We start from the raw sequence: 24,514 nt of genomic DNA on the forward strand, positions 1-24,514 counted from the left end.
AATTAGTGCTGATACACCTAAAAATGGTACAAATTTAAAACACTTATTTCTATACCCACATACTTTTAAAAAGCTGGGGGCATTTATGATTTTAACAGCCCTCCTGATGGCTACAATAGTAATAGAAAAGCATAATTTTGATTGTAAAAGGGCAACTGAACAAGTACTCCACTCATATTCTCAGCCATTCATACAGAGGAGCAGCTTGTTTAAAAAAAACCACCTGGAAATAATTACACTGTCAAGACAGAAAAGAGATCGGAACCCTTTGTCAGACATAGAAAAGGACAGAGTACATAACCACAGCTAACCTATTTTCTGCAGGGCAAGGCATTGCGCTGTAGTAGGAGAGTCTCTGCAGGGATGGACTCTGCACTTTGCAGTACTGGCTACTACAAATGCTTTTTCTCTGTGTATCACAGAAGTCTAGAAATTGTTGGATTCTGTCCAGCCATGGTTCTCTTTTTGATGCACCTGGGGAGCTTTTTCACACTTCCCCCCAAAAAATTAAAGTCAAAGTAAAATAATTTTACCTTTTCCCAGTTGAATGGGCCATTTCCACCTCCTAATTTCACAGCACAAGTAACATACCATTTTTGTATCGGTGTAATTTTGGTTAGAGCTGCGAGATTTTTACCAAAATAGTTATAACTCAATTATACCACTATAAAGCTGCATCTATTGATATAGCTTACCCCCTTTATCATCCATCAATGAACCCTACCAGTATAAGCTCATTTATACCTGAATAACTGTGTCCACACGGTTCACTAGCTACTACCCCTGAATGGTAAGGCTCACAGTTCATTTAATACTAATCCACCTTTTTCTGCACCTGATTTATTGTGTTATGGATACCTTATATTTCCCAAGTATGGGATATGAATAGATTAGTAATGGTGATTGTACTAGTATTGTAATACTAGTCAAATTCACGCAGTAACATGCCCCCTCCTTGGTCAAATCAACTTCCTGCTCTTTCATGTTAGATTGACAGTATTGCAGTTATGTAGTTATAAATCTGCACTAGATTTTTGATGCTGTGTCCTTTAGGTCAAAGGTCATGCTGCTTTGCCAAAAAAGGGCAGTAGAGCAACAACAGAATCATAACATATTAGTCTAGAGACTCAAAAGGTGAGGTGTGGTATACAACTAAAGTGGTGATCATGATTTGAAGGTAGGATTACTCTCCAACCTGTCACGTTTCTTCTACACTTGAAAGACAATGTTCTTCTCAGGTATCTTTGAACTGCATTTTCTTTTTTTAAAGTAAAACATTAGTCTTAAATGTCTGGGGGATGATATGCTAGCGTCCCATCAGACAGTCTTTTCTGGTTCTAATACATTTATCAAACACCAGTACTGTGTCCAATCAGTACTGTGGATCACATTTGTCTCAATGTACAGGCCATGAGATCAAGCTGTTCATTGTATGAAACAGTAAAGAATTAATTTTAAAACTAGTGTAATAACAATCAAAAAAGGTCCAAATAAGTATGCAAATAAAAAGAAAAACCTATCAGTAATATATATAAAATCAGATATATTCTCCTAATCTGCACTAGAATACCTGCTCATTTTTTTCCATGAGCACTACAGTGTGACCAGCTGGTCAACAGAAATCTCTCACTATAAAGGTGAGATCATAATCGAATATGTGCTGGTAGAAGACATACATGTACAGCTCTCAGAAGAGGAAATATTCTGTTTGAAGTGTTCTACAGACCCTGTGAGGAAAGAGCCATAATGTGTTACATTCCACACTCCAGAACTCCATAAAATTTTACAAAGGAGGGTCCTATTGAGGATTATGCTGAATACAATTTTAGTGCATCTGTTAGACTTTACAAGCCATTGGAGTTATTATTATTTCAGAGAGGGACATTTCCTTCCCTATATAATTTTATGTAGATATTTGTGATGGTCCTTAGTTTCTTTACATTGAAATTATTAACATATATAGTTTCAGAATATAGTCCTATTAGCATTTTTATGTATAAGATGAATTGATATAATGAACTGGGCCCCTGAAAGGGGACGATATGATTACAGTCATAATAAATAGGATCTTGCTCTTAATATAAGCCTTCATTTAAGCAACCCAAGAACATTTTAAGCATACTTACTTGGAACCGGTAAAAGGTGCCATCATCCTTTAGTGTTAGTACATGGTCTGAGATTGGAAAGAAGTAGCCATGAGCTGCCATTAACGTCCCCAAATGTAGAGCTTCCACTGTTGGAAAGGTGGGAAAGAAAAGAACATAAAAAAAAAAATTAAACCTTTTCTGTATTTACAGCCAGGGACCTTTATGTGACATTTCTTCCTGTCTCCTGTGATTAAACACCCAGCTCTTTTTCCATTTAATATAGAGATGGCACCAAAATGATTCCTCTTCCTAAGCAGTTGAGTTGTATCTCTTCCACTCAACAGCTCTTCCTCTGCATTACCACTACTTTCATTATTAACTCACTCCATCCATTTCTCACTGAGAATTACTGCCATCTAACCCTTCCCTTCAGAACAGGTCTAGAAGATGACACAGTGTTAAGACAGCTTGGGCTGGTATACATTGGCTCACCTACCAGTTGCACCAGTGTGATAAGAGATTTCCCTAAAAACCCCAGTATAGACAATGTATTGAAGAATGGCCACAGCCAATAAACATATATGTTAAGTATTACACATGTTCTTATATTTACAGTGTACCATTGTTCAGTATCCGAGATTGAGGTCCCAGGATATTGACTACACACTTTGTAATTATTACAATTCTCCTGTCAGAAGAGCAGAGCCATAGTCTAAGAAGAGTGGGATTGTATTAGTTACACCATGTTCTTCCTATGGTAGTTGAGTTCCTTGGCCCACAAGGCTAAGATATTTCTCCATTAGTCCCTCCAAATAACTTTACAAGCCAAACCAGGCTCTGGAATATTTATATACCCATGAAATAGACACACAATTTCTGCCATTTGAAATTTTGATAATGCTCTATCAAGGATGGACAAATGGCATGCATAATTTCACTTTGAAAAATCTGTTACAGTTTTATGTGCAACACAATGTTCAAATTGGTAAATGCCTATAGTTTTGCTTTCTTTATGTTCATATCATACTTTAAAAAAGAGGTGACTTTTCCTAATACTGAATTACTAGGTTGAAGTCCCATTCCTCAGTTTTTCAGTGTGGATTTATATTGTATATCCTCTCTAAACCCTGGAAGTATAAGTTTAGCTCAGAAACACCAACAAGTCTTTCTGACACCTTAGAGACTAACAAATTTATTTGAGCATAAGCTTTCACGGGCTAAAGCCCACTTCATCAGGTGCATGCAGTGGAAAATACAATAGGAAGATTATAATATTATAGATATATATATACACACCCACCCACATATATATGTACACACATACAGAGAACATGAAAAAATGAGTGTTGCCATACCAACTGTAGTGAAACTAATTGAATATGGTGGGCTATTAGCTGGAGACAAAAAACTTTTGTAGTGATAATCAAGATGACCCATTTCAAACAGTTGACAAGAAGGTGTGAGTAACAGTGGGGGGAAATTAACGTGGGAAAATAGTTTAGTTTGTGTAATGACTCATCCAGTCCCAGTCTTTCGTCAAGCCTAATTTAATGGTGTCCATTTTGCAAATTAATTCCAGTTCTGCAGTTTCTTGTTGGAGTCTGTTTTCGAAGTTTTTTTGTTGAATAATTGCAATTTTTAGATCTGTAATTGAGTGACCAGGGAGGCTGAAATGTTCTCTGACTGGTTTTTGAATGATATAATTTTGGATGTCTGATTTGCGTCCATTTATTCTTTTGCATAGAGACTGTCTGGTTTGGCCAATGTACATGGCAGAGGGGCATTGCTGGCACATGATGGCATATATCACATTGGTAGATGTGTAGGTGAACAAGTCTCTGATAGTGAGGCCAAGTACTCCTCGTTCTTTTTGCTGATACAGACTAACACGGCTACCACTCTGAAACCAGCAAGTCTTTGTGGCACTAGAGGAAATTACAGTCACTACATCAACATAGGAAAAATATCTATTCAATCTGTTGTTTCCTATCTTTGCTACAAAAGTCATTGTGACAAGGATGGATTAATATTCTGCCTTTTTTTTTTTTTTTTTTTTTTTACACTTTCTTATGTGAGTCTTGGCTATAAAAATGAAACATAGTTCTGTTGGCTCACCCATATTTCATGAGCAATGTGTGTAAACTCTCTCTTTCACCTGTCCACTCACCTGAACACTTTCACCATGAGTATTTAACATTTTTTCAAGAGGATGAGTGGCAATTTTTAGCTGCCCTGAATCCACTCAACCTCAGAACCACCCTCTTGGGTTCAGGGAGAGGCAGCTTCTCCACTTAGCCCAGCTAACCGCAACCCCAATTCTGTCTCTACTCCATGACAAACATCTCTTGTTCCAGCAGTCTTCTGCAAACTAGTCCCAGTCCTGCTGGCATAGCAGTTGCCATCCTGGAACAGACAAATAATTGATGTAACCCAGCATGATGTCTCTGACAGTCCATAGTCCCAGATGCTTCAGAGAAAAGAACCAAACCCTTGTAACAGACATTCTTAGAACAACATGCCCCAAAAGAAAGTTTCTTGACCCCAGACTGTTAGTAGTTCTGCCCTGAAACATGCCAGTTTGTACCCATATGAAGTTTGTCCTATCTAATGTAAATGCAGATATTCTTGTTATTCAGATGTATTTATAAGCCATTAAATTCCACATCTTGTGCCAATGAAATCCAGAGGTTATTTAATAAATAAATACCACCACATCCTCTGTAATTATTTTAAAATCAAATGCCTTTTATTTTTAATATCCTCCTTCTTTCACTGGGTAAGTGAGTAAATATCAGAAGACCCTCTTATCTAGCAGCTATCTAAATTATATCTATCTTTGTATGGGGAAAAGGGGAGAAGAGAGAGTGACAGACAGATACAAATTGGTTGAAAGAAGAAATCCACCAGCCTCTTTTTTAAAGGAAAATGGATTATGGATGGTTAGGTTTGCAAGGAGAAGGACAGAAAGGGTGGCACCAAAAGAAAGAAATATTTTTAAAAACTTGTAATAGTTTTATTTACAGTGATACAGTACAATCAAACAACCCAATGCCTTTTCTCACATCCATGTCTCCTCAGTTTCCCTCCTCAGGGAGAGAGAAGAATCTGACTGGTCTCCAAAGGTATGATCCTGCTCTCATTGAAGTCCAAAGCAGAATTCCCATTGACTTCAGTGGTGCAGGGTCAAGCCTTTGGAGGGAATGGAGAGCAGTGAATGATGATATTATCATGTTGATGCATATCAATAAGAAGCACCAGAATGTCTCAAACCTTCTAAGTCTGAACATAAATTTACTCTTCTGTACAAGATGTATGACTGTAAGGATTGCACATTTACATGGATGGCAACAGTATACAGAGTTACAATAGCAAGGATGAAAAAAGAAAATATGAGGTTTGAAATAAATATAAACCCTCAGGGCATAAACTAAACTAATGGAGGTTAGACGGAAACAATCTGTAGAGAGATGTTATCTGATAACAGCCTATTGCAGGGTTTTTGTACCTTTTTCTACAGTACCTTATGGTGGCCACTTTTGGAGACAAGATACTTAATGAACTACATGGTTTGATCCAGTAGACCAATTCCTATGTAACTGAAGAAATGTAAATCCCATAGGAAAGCAAATTTCTCTTTGAGATTTCTAAAGTGTTATTAGCAACATAACCAAGGAAAATTATTTTCAAATTTAAGTTTAACTTGGCAGTGTCCCTTTAAATATTTCTAATAATGCATACAATTGTTAATACAAAGTAACTTCATCAAAAAGTATGTAAGTAGCTTAGGATCCTAGTGTCGCTGACTTTCAAAGTCACTTAGGCACTTTTGAAAATGTTACACACTCTCAAACACACCTTAGCTATGTCTTCAAAACAATTCAAAAGTCATTGCTCTCCTTGTGCGCTATGATTTTTGAATACACCGGTTAGCTCTTGAAGTCAAAGGCATATCTGAGATTCTGGAAGTGACTTCAATGAGGTTCTGCATGCAAAAACTATACAGGATAGGATTTGAAATGTGCCTTTATGGTTTGTGAATGAGAGAGATATGGGAATAAGAACTCTAAACACGACTATTAAATCATCAAGTCTACTGATTTAATATTGATCATAAGGGACCCTCTAATCTTACAGAATAGCAAGGTGACACCAAAGTAATATGTTTTTTCCTTTTCCCCTTATCTTTCCTGCTGGGACTGCAGTAAGAAAACCCGTAACCCATAAAATATTAATGGGTCCGATAGAGATTAGGCTGCAAATGTCTTTACCACACAGTTCACTTAACTATTGCTTAGGTCTCTCAACGCTGGCTGATTATATGCTGCATTGCCATCCATAAACATAAGAGAGTGGGCTAAAAGCAGAGTTTCAGCCTCCTACACTGAGTTCTATTACTATAATAGTTTGTTGCGAGAGTTGTCAGGTCATTTGTTTAGACACACTGTAAATTTTCAGTTTTGAAAAAGATATTTGGGATAGGCCAGAATTAGCTACTGGTATGTGTGACAAATATAATATGGATGTAGCCCCAGATACTCAGAACTGCTGTGCTTGTGTGCTATTATTTTTGAATGCATTGGTTAGCTCCAGAAATCAGAGGTACTGAGAAGGCATATCTGAGATTCCATGTGGGTACTGGAAAGAAGGAGATTGTGACTGTAAGGAGTTTGTGTATTGATAGAGCAAGGGCTGGGGGCATAGCAATAGCCAGGAAATGGAAACAGCTGAAGGAGGAGGGAGTTAGTGAGGCCTGCCAGTTCACTCAATATGTAGAGGAAGGTTGAGTATAGTGGGGGCAGGAGGAAAGAACTTTAAGGCAGCAGTCAAGAGTATCAGATCCTTTCATCTCTAAACACAGTCCTTTCAAGCGAGCCTTGGGGGCTTTGGCAGGACACTGATCCCACTTATTCTTCAGCTAGAGAGAGGGCTTCCAATCCTAGAGCTGTCAATCCAACATCTTTTCAAAGTGCTGCTGCAGTGCCAAAAAAAAATATATTGAAACACAAAGAATCTTAGCTACATAGCAGATCAGAAATTTTCTAACCTGGGGAATCTGATGAAGACATGTTACCAACTTTATAAAAAGGATGTTCTGGTCTACAAATACCAATGCTAACAGAGCCATTTCACTTTGCAAGAATGCCTTAACCTACTTCCCACCAATGAAAGGCTAATGCATGGGGCAATTATGTAATCTAGACTTCTTCACCACACTTATTATTTCAGGAAGATAATGCAAATAATCTATCAATCAAATTCTTTTCAAGAAGGTGAACAACAACCCCAAAGTTCTCATACTGTCCAATATCAAATTAAGAAAAGATTAATGCTGTTAAGCTTGCCAAACGAGCAGCGGACCTTCTGCACAGAAAAAAATCCTAGCTCCCAAAAAGCTTTTGATCTCCAAACAAAAGATACTCAAGTGAACTTACAAAACACCAAAAAGGCAATTCTTCAATATGCAGCTCAGTTTCCCAACATCAGATTAAAAAAAGAAACACAGCAAGAAGGCCAAATGAAAAAGTATGGTAGGACTTAAAAAGCAAAATCATGAGCTTGAAAAGGAAAATTGAGCCAGCAACAGAATCACCCTATGTGCTTTAATAAAGGAATTCAATCCAGCTAGATTCTGCATTTTCTAGACATCACTGCAGGGGGAATCAGGATTTGAAAAAACTCCTTTCATGTCAAAGTATGACAGAGGAAGATTGGGATCACCAAAGACTGCTGTGAAGTACATGAGAAAAGATAGTTCAGTTGAAGAACTCCTCTCAGAAAGCAGGGCTGACTTCAGCTTTTTTGCTGCCTCAAGTGGCAAAGAAAAAAAGAAAAAAAAACCTGATTGAGCTGGCATCGAAGTCCTGCCGAAGACAACAAGAGGGATTGAATGACCCGCTGCCGAATTGCTGAAGACCCAGACATGCCGCCCTGACAACAGACGAACTGCCGTCCCGTTCTATTGGCCACCCCAGGCACCTCCTTCCTTCACTGGTGCCTGGAGCCAGCCCTGTCAGAAAGAGACCTTAACAAATACAATAAATATACTACCTTGCAAATTCTTCCTGGGTAAAAAGAAAAAAAAAATTTGTATCAGACACTGAATATATATTCCAAAATCCTGGAGTGTACAGCTAACAAAGAGAAGATCCAGCATTACCTTACTGAATAAGTGTATACAGATATATACACAAATTTCAAGTGTGATGTGCACACAGTTGCATGACTTCCAGTTCATCAGACACTTCATCTAAGAATATCTGAACCAAATGATGCTTTCAGTTATACTCGACTAAGTTCACTGACGAATTGCCATTTAGGGTATTGTCACGAATCTGTCCATGGTAGAGTGCCACCTTTAGGAGCTATGTGAGGAGCACGTGTCAGAGTCCATTTACCCCTGCACCCCAGCAGGTGCTGCGGGGTGTGTCTTTCTAGCAGGTTGGCACTCAACCCTCTGGTCAAACCTCTTGGCTGTTTTGTTCCCTCCTGGTGTCCCCAGTGAAACAACAAAACAGCCCACAGACAGCAAACAAGGTTAAACAGAAGAAAGAAGAAAGGCTGCTTCATCCAGGATATGGGCCTTTCTTACCTCAGAGGGGCCTGAGAGTATCACTGTGCTCTTCAGAATTCACAGGGCTTCTGTGCAAGTGTCAGTCTTTCCCCCCTTTTAGCTCAGGTGATCCACATCCTCCTTTCTACAAGAATAGGGGCTCTGCAGACTGTCAGTTCTCTCTACAGGGCTGGAGAAGCTCCGTTTTTTTCTCCTTCCTAGGGTTGCCCCACTCTTTTCCTTTCCTCCCTGCCTCCTCCCCACCCCCCACCCCCTTTTTTTTTTTAATGATGAAGCAGTTTTGACTGGATAGTCTTTAGCAACCACCAACTATCACTCCTAAATACCTAGCGGGTTATATTCTCTCACTATGCCCTATGTCTTTTAGATAATGTAAGAACACCCTTCTAAAATTACCTCATTCCCCTGATACTTTGCTAAAGTAACTTTTGTTACCTTAAGTCATTTAAATTTCTCAAAGAGCTTTTCCCTTTTCATTATAAAGATTTTACATACCCCAAGAAGGTGATCAATTGTTTCTTCTACCTTACAGCCCACACACAGCCTATCTTTGAGTTTGTTTATTTAAAAAAGATTTGTTTAAACCACAATGGCCAGTTAGTGATCTAAACTAAATCACTTCATTTTTCCTATCCAGCTCTGAAGTACTTCATTATCCTCAACTCTGAGGCATAATTCAAAAAATCTTCTTCTTTTTTCATTGATCCAAATTTGTCACCATTCCTCTCTTACAATTTTCTATAGTAGGCTTCTGAGTTCCTGTTTACCCGATGCATTTCTATGTGAATACTTCCATTTCTTACAGCCCTTTTAGCTGCTTTGTCCACCATTTATTTTCCTGTTATCCGAAGATATGCTGGGATCCAAGCAAATGTTACATTTATGTCCATCTGTACTAACTCTGTTATTAGAAATATAATTTCACTGATTAAATCACTTGCACATACAGAGACACCCTTTTTTTCTTGTCATAAGGCCTGATATCAAGTTGGGAAAAATGACCGCCACTGCTGGGCATACATCCCAGATCTAGTTTAATACTAGCATTATTGCTACTAGTTTGGCAATATCAGATATTCTTTTAGATGTACTAATTCTCAATTTTGGCGCACAATATGCTGCTCCTGTTCTTCATCCCCCGCCCCTTTTTTTGGCATACATCTTTATATATCTAACAAAAAGCTACTCCATTTTTCATCTGTATACCTAATTGCCTTCTTTTTACTCTTAAGCTTATAAAATAGATCTAAATCCACTTTGGATATCTATCCATAACTAATTTTCAGTGACAAAAAGTTTTGACTTTGAATTGAACTTTTCCTTGTCTTTCAACTTCAGCGTCCACATTTTAACTTGAATGGCATGTGGAGTTCTAACATTGTGTGCAATAGATTGCCTACTGAATTCCCCCAAATACTTATCTTTTCTTTTTACTTTCATCTTGCTATTCCCATTAGCTTTGGCCCAGAAATTTAGGTCCAGTAGTTTCATTCATAGTGCAACTGGCATTTCACTAGCAGCTACCTGCAGAGCGTATAAGGGCATGATAATAAATGCACTGCACACACCTTGTACTGGTATTAAATCCAAATTTTTAAATTCTGATTTTGATGCTGATCCAAAAGCTGGGCAGCACTAGTTGATAAGAGGTCTGATTAAGGCTCTGGAAATCATCAGCAGTGTTTTCTTACCCACCCCTCAGTTAGTCCCAGCAATACTTATAAGAACATAAGAGGTCCATCTAGCTCAGTATCCTGTCTTCTGCCGACAGTGACCAATGCCAGGTGCCCCAGAGGGAGTGAACCTAACAGGTAATGATCAAGTGATCTCTCTCCTACCATCCATCTCCACCCTCTGACAAACAGAGGTTAGGGACACCATTCCTTACCCATCCTGGCTAATAGCCATTAATGGACTTAACCTCCATGAATTTATCCAGTTCTCTTTTAAATGTTGTTATAGTCCTAGCCTTCACAACCTCCTCAGGCAAGGAGTTCCACAAGTTGACAGTGTGCTGTGTGAAAAAGAATTTCCTTTTATTTGTTTTAAAACTGCTGCCCATTAATTTCATTTGGTGGCCCCTAGTTCTTCTATGATGGGAATAAGTAAGTAACCTTTTCCTTCTCTACTTTCTCCACATCAGTCATGATTTTATGTACCTCTATTATATCCCCCCTTAGTCTCCTCTTTTCCAAGCTGAAAAGTCCTAGCCTCTTTAATCTCTCCTCATATGGGCACCATTCCAAACCCCTAATCATTTTAGTTGCCCTTTTCTGAACCTCTTCTAGTGCCAGTATATCTTTTTTGAGATGAAGAGACCACATCAGTATGTAGTATCCTTTCCATTGATCTTTAACATAGTCTATCTGATCTTTCCAAAGTAATTTAGTATATAAGACTTCCACTAGACATCTAAACCTTTTAACTACACCTCTGCCTCGATATAACACCACCCAATATAACACAAATTCGGATATAACGTGGTAAAGCAGTGATCCGGGAGGGGCAGGGCTGCGTGCTCCAGCGGATCAAATCAAGTTCGATATAACGTGGTTTCACCTATAATGCGGTAAGATTTTTTGGCTCCCCCGGACAGCATTATATCAAAGTAGAGGTGTATATCTATTTGTTCTCCACACAGATACAGATTCCTTTGTAGCTTTCTTTTTTGTAAATATCTATTCTTTGGTTAAAGCAATGGAAAATTTTAAATCCCATGCATTTCTCCAATCTGAGGTCTCTCATCACACTTAGTTGATTCTCTTTTCTGCCACCTCAGTATTCCTGTTCCTAACCCACAGAACATGACCATCTGCAAACAGAGTGACATGTACTCTGGCACGTATTCATTTTGGAAAATCATTTTTCATAACAAGCCTATGGATAGGGGGAAGCAATAGACATGGTGTATCTTGACTTTAGTAAGGCTTTTGATACTGTCTCGTATGATCTTCCCATAAACAAACTAGGAAAATGCAACCTTGATGGAGCTATATGATAGGTGCAAAACTGGTTAGAAAACTGTTCCCAGAGAGTAGTTATCAGTGGTTCACAGTCATGCTGGAAGGGCATAATGAATGGAGTCCCGCAGGGATCAGTTCTGGGTCTGGTTCTGTTCAATATCTTCATCAATGATTTAAGTAATGGCATAGAGAGTACACTTATAAAGTTTGCAGATGATACCAGCTGGAGGAATTGCAGGTACTTTGGAGGATAGGATTAAAATTCATACTGATCTGGACAAACTGGAGATATGGCCTGAAGTAAACAGGATGAAATTCAATAAGGATAAACGCAAAGTACTCTACTTAGGAAGGAACAATCAGTTGCACACATAGAAAATGGGAAATTACTACCTAGGAAGCAGTACGGCAGAAAGAGATTTGGAGGTCATAGCGGCCCACAAGCTAAATATGAGTCAAAGTGTAATACTGTGGGGGGAAAAAAAAAAAAAAAAAAGGAACATCATTCTGGAATGTATTAGCAGGAGTGTTGTAAGCAAGACATGAGAAGTAATTCTTCTACTCTACTCCATGCTGACTAGGCCTCAAGTGGAGTATTGTGTCCAGTTCTGGGCACCACATTTCAGGAAAGATGCGGACAAATTGGAGGGAGTCCAGAGAAAAGAAACAAAAATGATTAAAGAACTAGAAAACATGACTTATGTGGGAAGATTGGAAAAAATTGGGTTTGTTTAGTCTGGGAAAGAGAAGACTGAGAGGGGACATAACAGTTTTCAGTTACATAAAAGGTTTTTACAAGCACGAGGAAGAAAAATTGTTTTTCTTAACCTCTGAGGACAGGACGAGAAGAAATGGGCTTAAATTGCAGCAAGGGAGGTTTAGGTTGGACATTAGGAAAAACTTCCTACTGTCAGAGTGGTTAAGCACTGGAATAAAATGCCTAGGGATGTTGTGAAATCTCCATCATTGGAGCCTTTTAAGAGCAGGTTAGACAAACACCTGTCAGGAATGGTCTAGATAATATTTAATCATGCCACAAGTGCAGGGGACTGGAATAGAGGACCTGTCGAGGTCCCGTCCAGTCCTATGATTTCTATGAATATTAAGGTAAGGCGGGTAACACTTTCCTGTGGTATACCATATTGTATATATACATATATATATACATACACATATATATATACACGCATATATATTCAACAAACATTTCCCAACTCGCACCTGAATAATCTTTGACTCCAAAATATTCAGATCCATTCAGACATTCTTCCCCTTATCCCTATTGTACCTACCTTGTACAATAAGCCTTCCCTCCATAGCATGCCACATTATTTTTCAATGCAGTATCTAGAAATACAACTGTCATGAAATCTCTGTTTCTCATACTTTTTTGAATTTCAGTTTCCATGTTAGCAATATTATTCATGGTTCATTTTCCTCTCCTTAGACCACCCTGCACTTTATCTATAATGCCATTGTTTTTTAAACAGGGAACCAATCTTTCATTCACCATTCTCTCCATAGTTTTACCTGGATAGGCTATAAGAGTAATTGATCCACTTTTGTGGATGGTTTGCCAGGTTTTTTTTTGGAATTACTATTACATATTTGCACCCTAGCGGTGGTATTCATTTTTCCTATATAGTATGATATACTTGCAAAACAACCCTCAAATTGCTTTCAAGAAGATATCTAAACATCATATTGCATATATTATCATTAACCAGGGATGTAATTTTGCATATACCAATAGCTTTCTCAAGTTCCGGCATATGAAACCTTGAATTCATTATAGTATCTTCCCGTTTTCCCCAACTACATAATAGTTTATGCCTCTCTTCAATTAATTGTCTTTTAATCTAACAGAAAACTGCACTTTGATTTTCATCATTACTCATGCCTTGGAAAGTTTCTGCTAAAACTTCTGCTCTCTCATTTCCCAGATTCTAAGTATTTTGTCATTCTCAAAAGACTTGGGATGTAACTACTCTTATTCTGAATTCCAGTCATTCTTCTAAATTGCCTGTATCTCTCTCATGTTTTAATATCTTTATTTAACCTCCCACAATACTTCCTCCACCTATCTGAATTTTTTATAATTCATTATGCTATTTCCTTATTTCTTTTATACTTCATTAGATCTTCACTATTCATTGTATTTTTCACTTTCTTACATGCCTTATTCCTTTATTTAATGGCCACTCCTCATTCCACCCCAGAAGTGATTTGCTAGTTTTGAGGTTATCTTGGGTACAGCTACAGTCACTGCTGCTTTTATTCCCTTTATTACATTGTTGAAATTCTCTCAGTATTCACTCACACAGTTATCATTCACAAATTCAGTACATTTACTTGTAAATAGCTCCCAGTTAGCTTGCTTAAAATTCCAGGTGTGCATTTCTCCATTAATTTCAACCTTAACTTGTCCATGAAAAGTACTAAGCACAGGGAAATGACCATTCCTTCTTCCTGCTCGTTGGGGATATGTTATATATTCAAGACTCCCTTCTTCATTTCCTACTTGTATGTAGTTTGTACTTTCAAAAGGGAAAGAATAAACATCTCATCCCAAGTCTTCCCCTCTATCTAGTTTTCAGTCTTGCTTAAAGGCAATTTATACCTGGGAATTTGAAAAGGAAACTTTTCAACCAACCATGTTTCCTAGATACATATGATACCTGGTTTAGTTCTGATTTCCAGTACATTTTCTTTTACTACTTGACCATTGCACCCATGTAAGTGGAGTTCCCATCGTTTAGCTCCTTCTCCAATCCAGATATGATTTGCAGGTGCAGACAGGTGGGGACACTCCAGCCCAAGGCAGCTCCATAACCCCTTCCAGGTCAGTGCAGGTTTATATACCTTGTCATGGGCACATTCAGTACTATCTTCAATTGTTGTACAATGATTAGATATGACAACTAGAAGCACCTTACGAAAACCTGAGAGAGAGAGAGTAGTGGGGTTTAAGAGGTGTAACAGAATAGAAATTGGCTTCCTCTGTGGATTAATTATTTGCCTTTAAAAAGGGTCCATTGTCTGTCATGGATATAAGCCCTCTTCAGTTTACTACAGTGTAAATTTTTGTGATTGAATATGAAAATACTCCATATTTCCAACATGTGCATCATTGATTCCAGAGCAAACAGCCATCCATAGCTAAAGCAGAATTGATAACATATGTGCAGCTCTGTTACAAATGGCACATATCAGCAGTTATGTACACATTCATAATTTAGTGAATTAAGCATTTATTTTTTAAGCTCTATGGGTACTTTCTCCCTTGATTTTGACCTACATTCCAATTACTATACTTATGATGATGATGACTATCTCTCTGCTTCTGCTGATGTCATCAGCTGCCATGGTCTCTGTGCTGTGCATTTAGAAAAATCCACTACATCTGAGCTGGCTGCTATGGTTACAGGTAATATCCTTTGTGATGGGTGTTCAGGAGTCAGACATTTGGGTGCCTCTTTCTTCTAGGGAACCTCTGTCCTCACTGAAACCACACTCACTGAGTGCTGCTCCCACTGCAAATTCTGTAGACTAGGTGGGATGAAAGGAAACAGTTTATAGTGTCTTTGAGTTGAAGGAGCGTTTAAAGAATTTCTTTCCGTGTGCGTGCTTTTCCTCCTTTAAAGAGAGAAAGCAAGTCCACAGAGATAATGTGAATTCTCTCCTGGTTCCAGTGTGATGGTGGAAAGCAGGTTGCATTTTAGTACTTTAAACTACAATTGATCGTTTTGCTTTTGCTTCTCCTGTTCAGTCCAGCAGTGAAAGGACAGCAGGCATAGAAGATAGCTGAGAATAAACGCAGATCTAAACTACAGCCTAAGTTGATATAATTTATGTCTGTCAGGGGTGTGAAAAAGCCCTCTCCTGCCCCCTGCTTCCCCCACCACCACCCCTGAGTGACACAAGTTTAATGCTGTCCATACCAGCTCTATGTCCATGGGAGATGCTCTCCTGCCAGCATAGCTTCCGCTTCTCACTGACGGGAGAGTGCTCTCCCATCGGCATAGCATGTCTTCACCAGACATGCTACAGCGACACAGCTGCAATAGTGCCAATGTAGCATTGTAGTATAGACTTGCTCTAAGTGATAATGACTTGGCATTAAGCACTTACAGTGATCATATGCTTCTGAAGTTCTGAGTCACTGATCCTTTTCCAGGCAGCAGCTCAGCACAGGAATGGATTTTATTACTGTGTTTTATTCCAGATTCCAGAGTCAAATGAACAGGTTATAGGCCGGAACACTGTTTGCTGAGGATGCAGGTCAGCTTCCAAGTACATTTTGAGCTGAAGCATAAAGAGTAGGTATGTAGTTTTTATTTCCACCCCAAATTAAAACTTTATTATAGAAGAGTTAAAGTTGGAAGCATGTTTTAGTAGAAGCCTGCTAACATCCCAAAGCAATATCACTTTCTTTAGGGCTTGTCGACTCAGAACATCCAAAACATTAATCCAAATTAACTGAAAGGGTGAATTTGAAGTGGATTAGTTAAAACACATTAAATCCCTGTTTGGATGCTGTTATTTAGAACTAAAGTGGCCCTAATATGTTCAGCTTAACTGACTTTGAAAGTGAGGGGGTGGGGGAGAAGACCAGTGTTTAATGAGTGTGTCATCAAGATCACTCTCCCAGTAATGGTGCAGCAGATGGCAGGGCAATATTATACTTCTCAGCAAAATAATTGCTAATTAATCTGCTTGTATCTGCATTGTTCTCTTCCCCCATACAGCTAAATAAAATTCAGCAGCAGAATGAACCACAAATTTTTAAGCTTTTCTATGGTTTTTGGCACACAGACCATGAACAAACTAAGAACCATAACCGACACTATCAATTACATTTTGAAAGAATTCATATCTTGTGAACAGGAAACAGCTCTGTCAAAACACAGCTCCATTCCTGCCTCTGACTGGAGGCTGTCTTTTGTCTTAGCTACCATATTTCACAAGAGAGTTATGGAAATGGTTGGAGTTGCTACAATATATTGGTTGACATTTAATAATGCCATGGTGAGGGTATGGGCATTATTTTATTTCTTATATCCCCATTTGCTTTTCAGTATTATCACTTTTACAAAACTGTGCTAGCACCACTGGGTCTTATCAATCATAATGGCAACCCAACATCTTATGCCACATGATGTGTGTAAGTTGAGGTGGGTCTCAGACCGTCACACTATAAACACCATGGGTTTATTTTATATGTAGTGGACCAACAAAAACAAAGACACTGAAAAATATACATGGAAAAGTGGGACCTAAACTACAATTTCTTGAAGAAACTTCCCACCCCCACCGCAATAAAAGAAATGAAAAAAATTGACTTATAGAAAGGAAGATAGTCCCAGAGACAAGGAGTTAAATCCTATTGCAGCCTAATCAGTCACCTAACCCACCTCGCTAACATACCCCACTATTTTTAATTTCATGAAATCTTTGGCAAATATTTGTATTAGGGTTTAAACTTGGACTTGGATCAATTGGCTCCCAAGAGCACAAATGAATTGGTTAAGGTCTTAAAACCTGGCTTTTCGTCTCCTAAGAATACTAAATTTTGAAGGACTGGCCCAACTGCTTCATTGACAAATAGGTAACACATTGTATTGCTGCATGACACCCAAGGGTTTGAGCTAATTGCAACCCCACACATCATGTTGGCATATGTGGAAGGGCTGGCATTATGATTTGCAAGGTCCCAAAGTGCTGGCAGGAAGACAATCAGGCCAGGAATTGCCTGATGTAGCACATGGCAAATTTCTCTCTTCCTCTTTGGTTCTGCTTCTAGTGGAAGAGACCAAGTTGAGATATGGATTGCAGCATTTGTGGGGCACTTAAAGAGAAGAGCCTCAAACATCTACCTAGTTTGCTTTGTGCTTAAGGCTAGGTTTTCCTTAGTGGCATTGAAATCAAGCAGTTACATCGGATAAAAGAGATTCTCCCATCTGCAAACTGGATAAAGGAACTGGTCCTAAACTATTGGAACATGGACACAATTCTTGCACAAAAAGACTAAGTGTTATTTACATCAGATTAGCAATTTTAAAGAATGGAGAAAACTGTTTGGCTCTCTGTCCTACTCATTTCCATAGGTAGTGGTATAAGGACTATGCATTTGTTCTCATTTCAGTACTATGACTGAAGATTTCTATTTTCAATTTTATTCATTAATAGAGTTCACAGTCTTTGTTTTATCTGGCCCTTTGATATATTCTGGCCCTCTAAATTTAAAAATCTGAGGTAGAATCCTGGCTCCACTGAAGTTAATAACAAAACCACCATTGACTTCAGTGGGGTCAAGATTTCACCCAAGCTGTACACTGGAACTTCCTCAGAACTTAAGGTTTTGTTCCTCAGAACAAAAAGGCTGAGTTCTGAGCTCTCGATTCCTACTATGCCTGTAACAACAAGAGCATCTCTGGCTGGCTAGGAGCATCATACAAACTATCACTCAGGACTTGGAGAATTCCCCTGATAGCTGGTTTAACGTGCCATTTCAGTCTAGAGAAGACATCTAGTTCTCTTAGCATGGACATCATGTTCTTCATATGAGACTCAACATATATTTGGAAGTGGTGGAGAAGAGGTTAAACATGGGATATGAGGCCAAAATGAAGAGAGAGAAAAACTTCATGTGTTATTTATAATCCTGAACTCCCTACCTACAGAAGGCAAGAGCCTCTCTAGCACATACTGCTAGCAGAGTCTAGCTGAGAAAATGAAAATTAAATCTTTAGGTATTTGGAGCCTCTTAATAATACCAAAACCAAAATGAAATGAAAAATATCAACACATCCTGACCATTGCATAGGCTATATTTTTTCTCTTATTTCTGTGGGATACAATCCTGTTCTACTTCTCCAGGGGGTCAAGGAAGAGCCAACGTTGAGTGTAATTGGATCATTTTTGCTCAAAGCAGAGAGGTCATGCAAACTGGATTCAGCAGCCCACACCACTGACTCTATGGATTCAGAGATTTCAAGGCCAGAAGGGACCACAGTGATAACCTAGTCTGAGCTCCTGTATAAGAGAGGCCACAGAACTTGCACAAGATAATTCCTTTAGCACTGGAGCTTAAAAAAAATCCCATCTTGATTTAAAAATTGACAATGACAGAGAATCCACCACGACTCTCAATTACTCTCAATGTTTAATATTTACATGTTATTTTCAGTCTGAAGTTGTCTAGATTCAACTTCCATCCATTGGATCATGTTATACCTTTCTTTTGCTACATTGAAGAGCCCATTATCAAATATTTGTTCCCCATGTTGATACTTATAGACTGTGATCCAGTCACTCCTTAATCATCTTCTTGTTAAGCTAAATAGAGTGCACACCTTGAGTCTATCACTATAAAGCACATTTTCCAATCCTTTAACCATTCTCATGGCTCTTCTCCAAACCTCCTTCAACTTATTAACATCTTTCCTGAATTGTGAACATCAGCTCTGGACACAGTATTCCAGAAGTGGCAGACCAGAGGTAAAATAGCCTCTCTCTACTCCTAGTTGAGATTTTCCTGTTTATGCATTCAAGGATTGCATTATCCACACTGGGAACTCATGTTTAGCTGGCTAGCCACCATGATCCCCAAATCTTTTTTCAGAGTCACTGCTTCCTACTATAGACTCCCCCATTCTACAAGTATGACCTGCATTTTTTGTTCCTGGATGTATATGTAATGCCGATAGACCCCATCGTTAGCAGGTGGGATCAAACCTGAGATCTCTGGAGCTTAGTGCATGAGCCTCTACCACATGAGCTAATAGCCAACTAGCTGTTGGCTAAGGCTGTAGAGAAGTCTGTCTGTCTATGTCTCTCCCTATCTCTCTCTCCGTCTCTCCCTCCAGATGGAACAGAACACTACACGCAGGAGATATATGGGTTACATATATATTTAGCTTTATTAAAATGCACATAGTTTGCCTGCACTCAGCTTACCAAATGATCCAGATTGCTCTATATTGGTGACCTGTCCTGCCCCATTTTTTGTATGTGGGTGGGTATAGGTAATAGCTAGGACATGACCAAAAGGTCCAAGCATTGTCTGAATCTGTTGGCCACCCATACTTCGTAATGGCAGCACTGGACCACATACGATGTTTAAAGTGAACAAAACGCTTGTTCTGGAGTGGGCTACAACAGATAATTTTGCTGAGTTAAGGAGGTTTGAAAGAAAGGTTTTTGCAGCTGGGGATGGCAAGGAAAAGTTTAGCACCAAAATCTTGCTATGATTACTTGGCTAAGATGAATTGCTAAATAACCCAAATCTAAACCTGTTTTGATATCAATTACTAGCACATCAACCATTCATTTTGTTTCATTGTCATGGACTGCTATAATAGTCACAGAACACCCACTTGTGACCAGGCAGTTCAGATAACAAACATGCAACAGTAGGTAGAATAATAGACATCTTTTCAACTTGTCTCTATAGTAAAGAAAAAAAAAAGATTTTCTTTTCATCTTCCTTACACCAGTTTCCAGACTATACCACACCTCTAGCTAACAAGACAACATAATTTGTTTCTTTTAATAAGGACAATATTGTGCTTTATTGTCCAGCAGGAGTAAAAAGCTTGATGTAATAATAAAAATACATTGCAGAGGCAGGTGTCCACAGATTAACACAGATATGTGCTCCCAATTAAAGAATTTTCTGTATGCAGTGGTGGTTCAATTTGAACAGCTGGTAAACATTATATAGATCAGCCTTGTAAATAACTACTCACCCATTCAGAGGCAAACATTTTATTCTGACAGGAAAGTAAAATATTTTTTATCAACAGAGTAAAGGATGAGCCAGTAAATTTTCATGACACTTTTGCAAGGCTGCTTTTATAATCTGAGTTACATATTATTCTAATAATAATCCACTACTGTATGTCAAGGTTGTCCACTTCCTCTACAATGGAGGATTTGTGCAGCAAGCAGTGGAGGTTTGACATAGTTCAGCAGCACACACTATTATTAAAAACTAAAGAAATCCCTTGGACTTTCAGACAGATGTATAATTAACTAGCCAAAATGGCTGAAGTGATGCCCAGCCATGCATTACAGAAACTTCTAATAGAGCAGTAGTTCCAGAAAGAGAGGTTCATGGCAGGCCTCACTCCTTCTCCAGTAGCAGCAGCAGACTATGGAAGCCAGGGAAGGGCAAATGACAGCCTGCTCTCTTTGTTGCCATAGACTGCACTGGAATGAAGCTGCTGCAGAGAAATGAGTGCCCTGATTGCTAGAGATTGGTGAACTGGTATAAAAAGCCTTTGAGGAATGTGGTGAGCAGGCGATATGTTTGTTTTCAATTACTGGTCAGTTGATTATTTTGTTGTACATGAGTTTTGATATCATGTCAGCTGATTATTCTTTTATATAGCTAGCAGATGGGAACAGCAAACACAGGAGTTTTGTCTGTGTTTGGGGGGGTGGTTCTCCAGGTGAAGGAGTGAGAGTTTCTTGGTTTGTTGTGTGCTTGCTTGAAAATTACAGTGAGGTCTCTTTGGGGGCTGTGTGCTGAGCCAAGCAGCCTGCAAAACTAGGCTCAGAGCTTACTCAAAAGGCTCTAGCCTGCTGTCCTTTGATCCCTAACCCCTTTAAGATCCCTTGGCAAAGGGGCAGGGCTAATTCAGGGAAAAGCCAAGTTCCTAAGTGACCAGAGATGATCATTCAGGTGCAGCAAACAAGGGAGTTTTGTGAGGGGCTATGAAAGGCAGCCACACCTAACAAACACAATCCCAACTCAGGACAATAAACCCACCTCAAAAAAATACCTCAGGTAGATATAAAAAAATAATGCAGGCAGATATACAGCCGCAGAGCTGGGACTATTGAGTGTATTGCATTGAATGAAGCATGTACGATTACCTGCCTCCTGTGCATGTGCTGTATGTGTGTGTGAGGTGCAAGGAAGTCATGGTCCTCAAAGACAGAGAAGTACATAGATGACGCTTTCAGGGACACAACAGAGTGTCTGACAGTCTGTGTGCTGTTAAGGAGGATGAAAGTCTTAGGGAAGGAGAGCATCAAGCTGGAGCACAGGGAGACAATTCTGCATTCTTTTAGATGATGTCATGGTATCCTCTCGCACTGAGGATACCCCTTCTGGGGAGGGATGCCAGGTACTAGGAAGAGTCAGGTAATAGTAATGGAGGATTTGATTATTACAAATATAGGTTGCTGGATTTGTGATGACCAGGAGAACTGTGTGTTAAATTGCCTGTCAGGTAAGCGGGTTACAGATTTCATGAGATACCTAGATTATTAAAAAGGACACTCACAAGGGTGAAATGCCTGCAAACTGCATAGAAACTGTTTAAAAACAACACCATGATACAGGCTCAAACTAAATAAAAACAAAACAAAACAGGAAGAGGAATCAAAAATGTCACCATAGCAAAACAGCATCTTTTAAAAATTGCAAGTCAGATCCTAATGAGGAAAACAGAAAGGAGCATGTACTCCAGCAAGTCAAGTGTAAAAGTATAATTAGGCAGGACAAGAAAGATTTAAGGACGCAAAATCTAAAGCTAAATAAATAAATAAATAAATACACCAAATGCAGGAAGTCTACAAAATTGTGCAGTGGGGCCACTGCACAATCAAGATGCTAAATGAGCCCTCAAGGAAGACAGGGATGGAAGCTAAATGAATTATTTGCATTGGTCTTCACTGCTGATGATATGGGGGAGATCCCCCACACCTGAGCCATTCTCTCCAGGTGACAAATTTTTAGGAACTTTTTCAGATTGAGGTGTCATGCAAGAGGTGGATCTACACCTTAAGGTCTGATTTTTAGTGACATTCAACTCTTAGTATTTCAACAAACTTCAACAGGAGCAGCAGGAGCTTGGCACCTATCAAACATATCTTATACAGTGGCGGAGTCAAGTGACCTTAGTCAGGATTAGGGCCCTGTTGTGAATGCTACTGTTCAAAGAGAAGGTGGACTTGGACTCAGCCTGCAGCAGAAACAGTGGGGGAAAAAAAACCACAAACACAAATTGTCACGTCTACACTACGCACGAAAATCTATTTTAGATACGCAATTTCAGCTACGAGAATAGCGTAGCTGAAATCGAATATCTAAAATCGATTTACTTACCCGTCTTCACCGCGCGAGATCGATGTGCGCGGCTCGCCATGTCGATTCGGAACCCGTTTGTTTGGTGGAGTTCCGGAATCGTCTATAGTGCGCTCTGGGATCGATATATCCCGCCATGATCAGACGCGACATATCGATCCCGAGCAATCGTTTTAAACGCGCCGATACGGGCGCTAAGTCTAGACGGGGTGAAAGAGTTTCACAAATTCCAATGACTGCCCTTCCTTCCCTGTGCAAATGGCTGCCTTGAGAGTATGGAGACAGCAGGTGGATGTAGCAGCTGAAGACACTAGCAGAAATTGGAAGGAGAAGAACTGGTTGTGGGAGAGGAGAGGGGGATTAATAGAACTCGTCTCTTATTACAGAAGTGCTTCCCTAGGTGGGGAGTAAATCTGGAGAGCAAGACTGGCTAGTCACGCCTTTAAAATACCTGCCTGGCTTTCTCATCTTCCTGTGAACACGAGAAGGCCACCTGAACAGAGATCTATTCCTTTATCCACAACACACATATTGCAGAAGCACCAGGGGATTTCTGGAAAGCAGAAGAAATGAATTGCAGGGAGGAAGAGAAACAGGAAGAAAGGGAAACTGCGAAGGGGAAGAGAAAGGAGAGAAGACACCACCCTAGTAGCCATTTCCTGAAAATTTAAGATCATAAATGATTTGTCCAAAGTAACAACTCCATGTCCTATACTTAATCTACACACCACAGTGGCTCTTAGCGTAAGTCACTTAACAGGGACCCAATGTTTCCAATCTGTAAGTGTGGATAGCTAACTTCTTATAACCACTTGCAATGAGGCCCTTCCCTTGCCGCTTGCAACAAATCAGCCCAGACCCCTTCTGAGTACAACGCATCAGTGCTTTTTTATTTTCAAGTGCTAGCCCCACCATCTTCAGTTTACAGTCGGCTCAAACCAGCAAACCTGGGGGACAGCTAGCTTCTTCAGCCATAGGGATGCACAACCTTTGGTAGCTGTGCTGCTGCCCTCTAAATCCACCTTTTCCACAGTCTTCTATAGCCCCCGGCCTAATGAGGCCTGCAGGTTGCTACTCTCTAGTAATTGGTGTGGTCTACTCAGGCAGCCCAATTAATACTTCTTAATTGGGCTGGGCTAACATGGGGGGGGGGGGGGGGACGGGGGCCTGCTCAGGACCTCCTGGCCAGCAACCGTTACACTGCTATATGAAAATGCAAAATTTTTTTAGGTCACTCAGTGAGAGGCCGGATTTAGCCCTACATTAATACTGCGTTATGAAGTAACACGTTCAAGTGTTGTAAGTATCCAAACCATAGTTTTATTTATTAGTATTGTCATTATCATGTTGAGTTAGACCTAATTAGACTTAGGCAGAATCTGGGCAAAGATGAAATAGGATATCACTTGCCCTCATTTTGAATATGTCCATACAAGCATCTTGCATGCATTTTATTCTGTAGTTTTAAATAACATTATCTAGGCCTACATTAATAATAGTATATAGACAAATATACATGTGTATCTAACAAGTGGCAATAAAATTACCTAATCTTGTTATACTGAATAATGGTCTATGCCTTACATTGCCTTTGCTTAAAATGTCATATCAAATAGCTTCCAAGGAGATTTCAAAAACTTTAACAGCTGTACAGAATATAGATTTTTGGAATTTTTACTCACTACTGGAATGCCGCTGTCTCTAGGGAAGAAAAATGCACTAACTGTTTACAGAGACCATGGCAATCTGCCACGAGCAACTGCAGGACATCTTATGTCAGCAAGGAAAGGAGAAT

The 24,514-nt window shown here is 39.3% G+C and overlaps 1 protein-coding gene across 4 annotated transcripts in view; it reads right to left on the reverse strand.

Annotated features, from left to right (window-relative positions):
- RGS7 (regulator of G protein signaling 7) overlaps nt 1-24,514 on the reverse strand; it is a 446,471-nt gene that overhangs the window by 104,319 nt on the left and 317,638 nt on the right. For all 4 annotated transcript variants that reach the window (XM_075064188.1, XM_075064190.1, XM_075064187.1 and 1 more), the window contains exon 5: nt 2,127-2,233. In XM_075064188.1, coding sequence (XP_074920289.1) covers nt 2,127-2,233 — 107 coding nt within the window. The remainder of the gene's footprint in view (nt 1-2,126; nt 2,234-24,514) is intronic.

This window comes from Chelonoidis abingdonii, chromosome 3 (assembly GCF_003597395.2).
Source record: "Chelonoidis abingdonii isolate Lonesome George chromosome 3, CheloAbing_2.0, whole genome shotgun sequence".
Lineage (NCBI taxonomy): Eukaryota > Metazoa > Chordata > Testudines > Testudinidae > Chelonoidis > Chelonoidis abingdonii.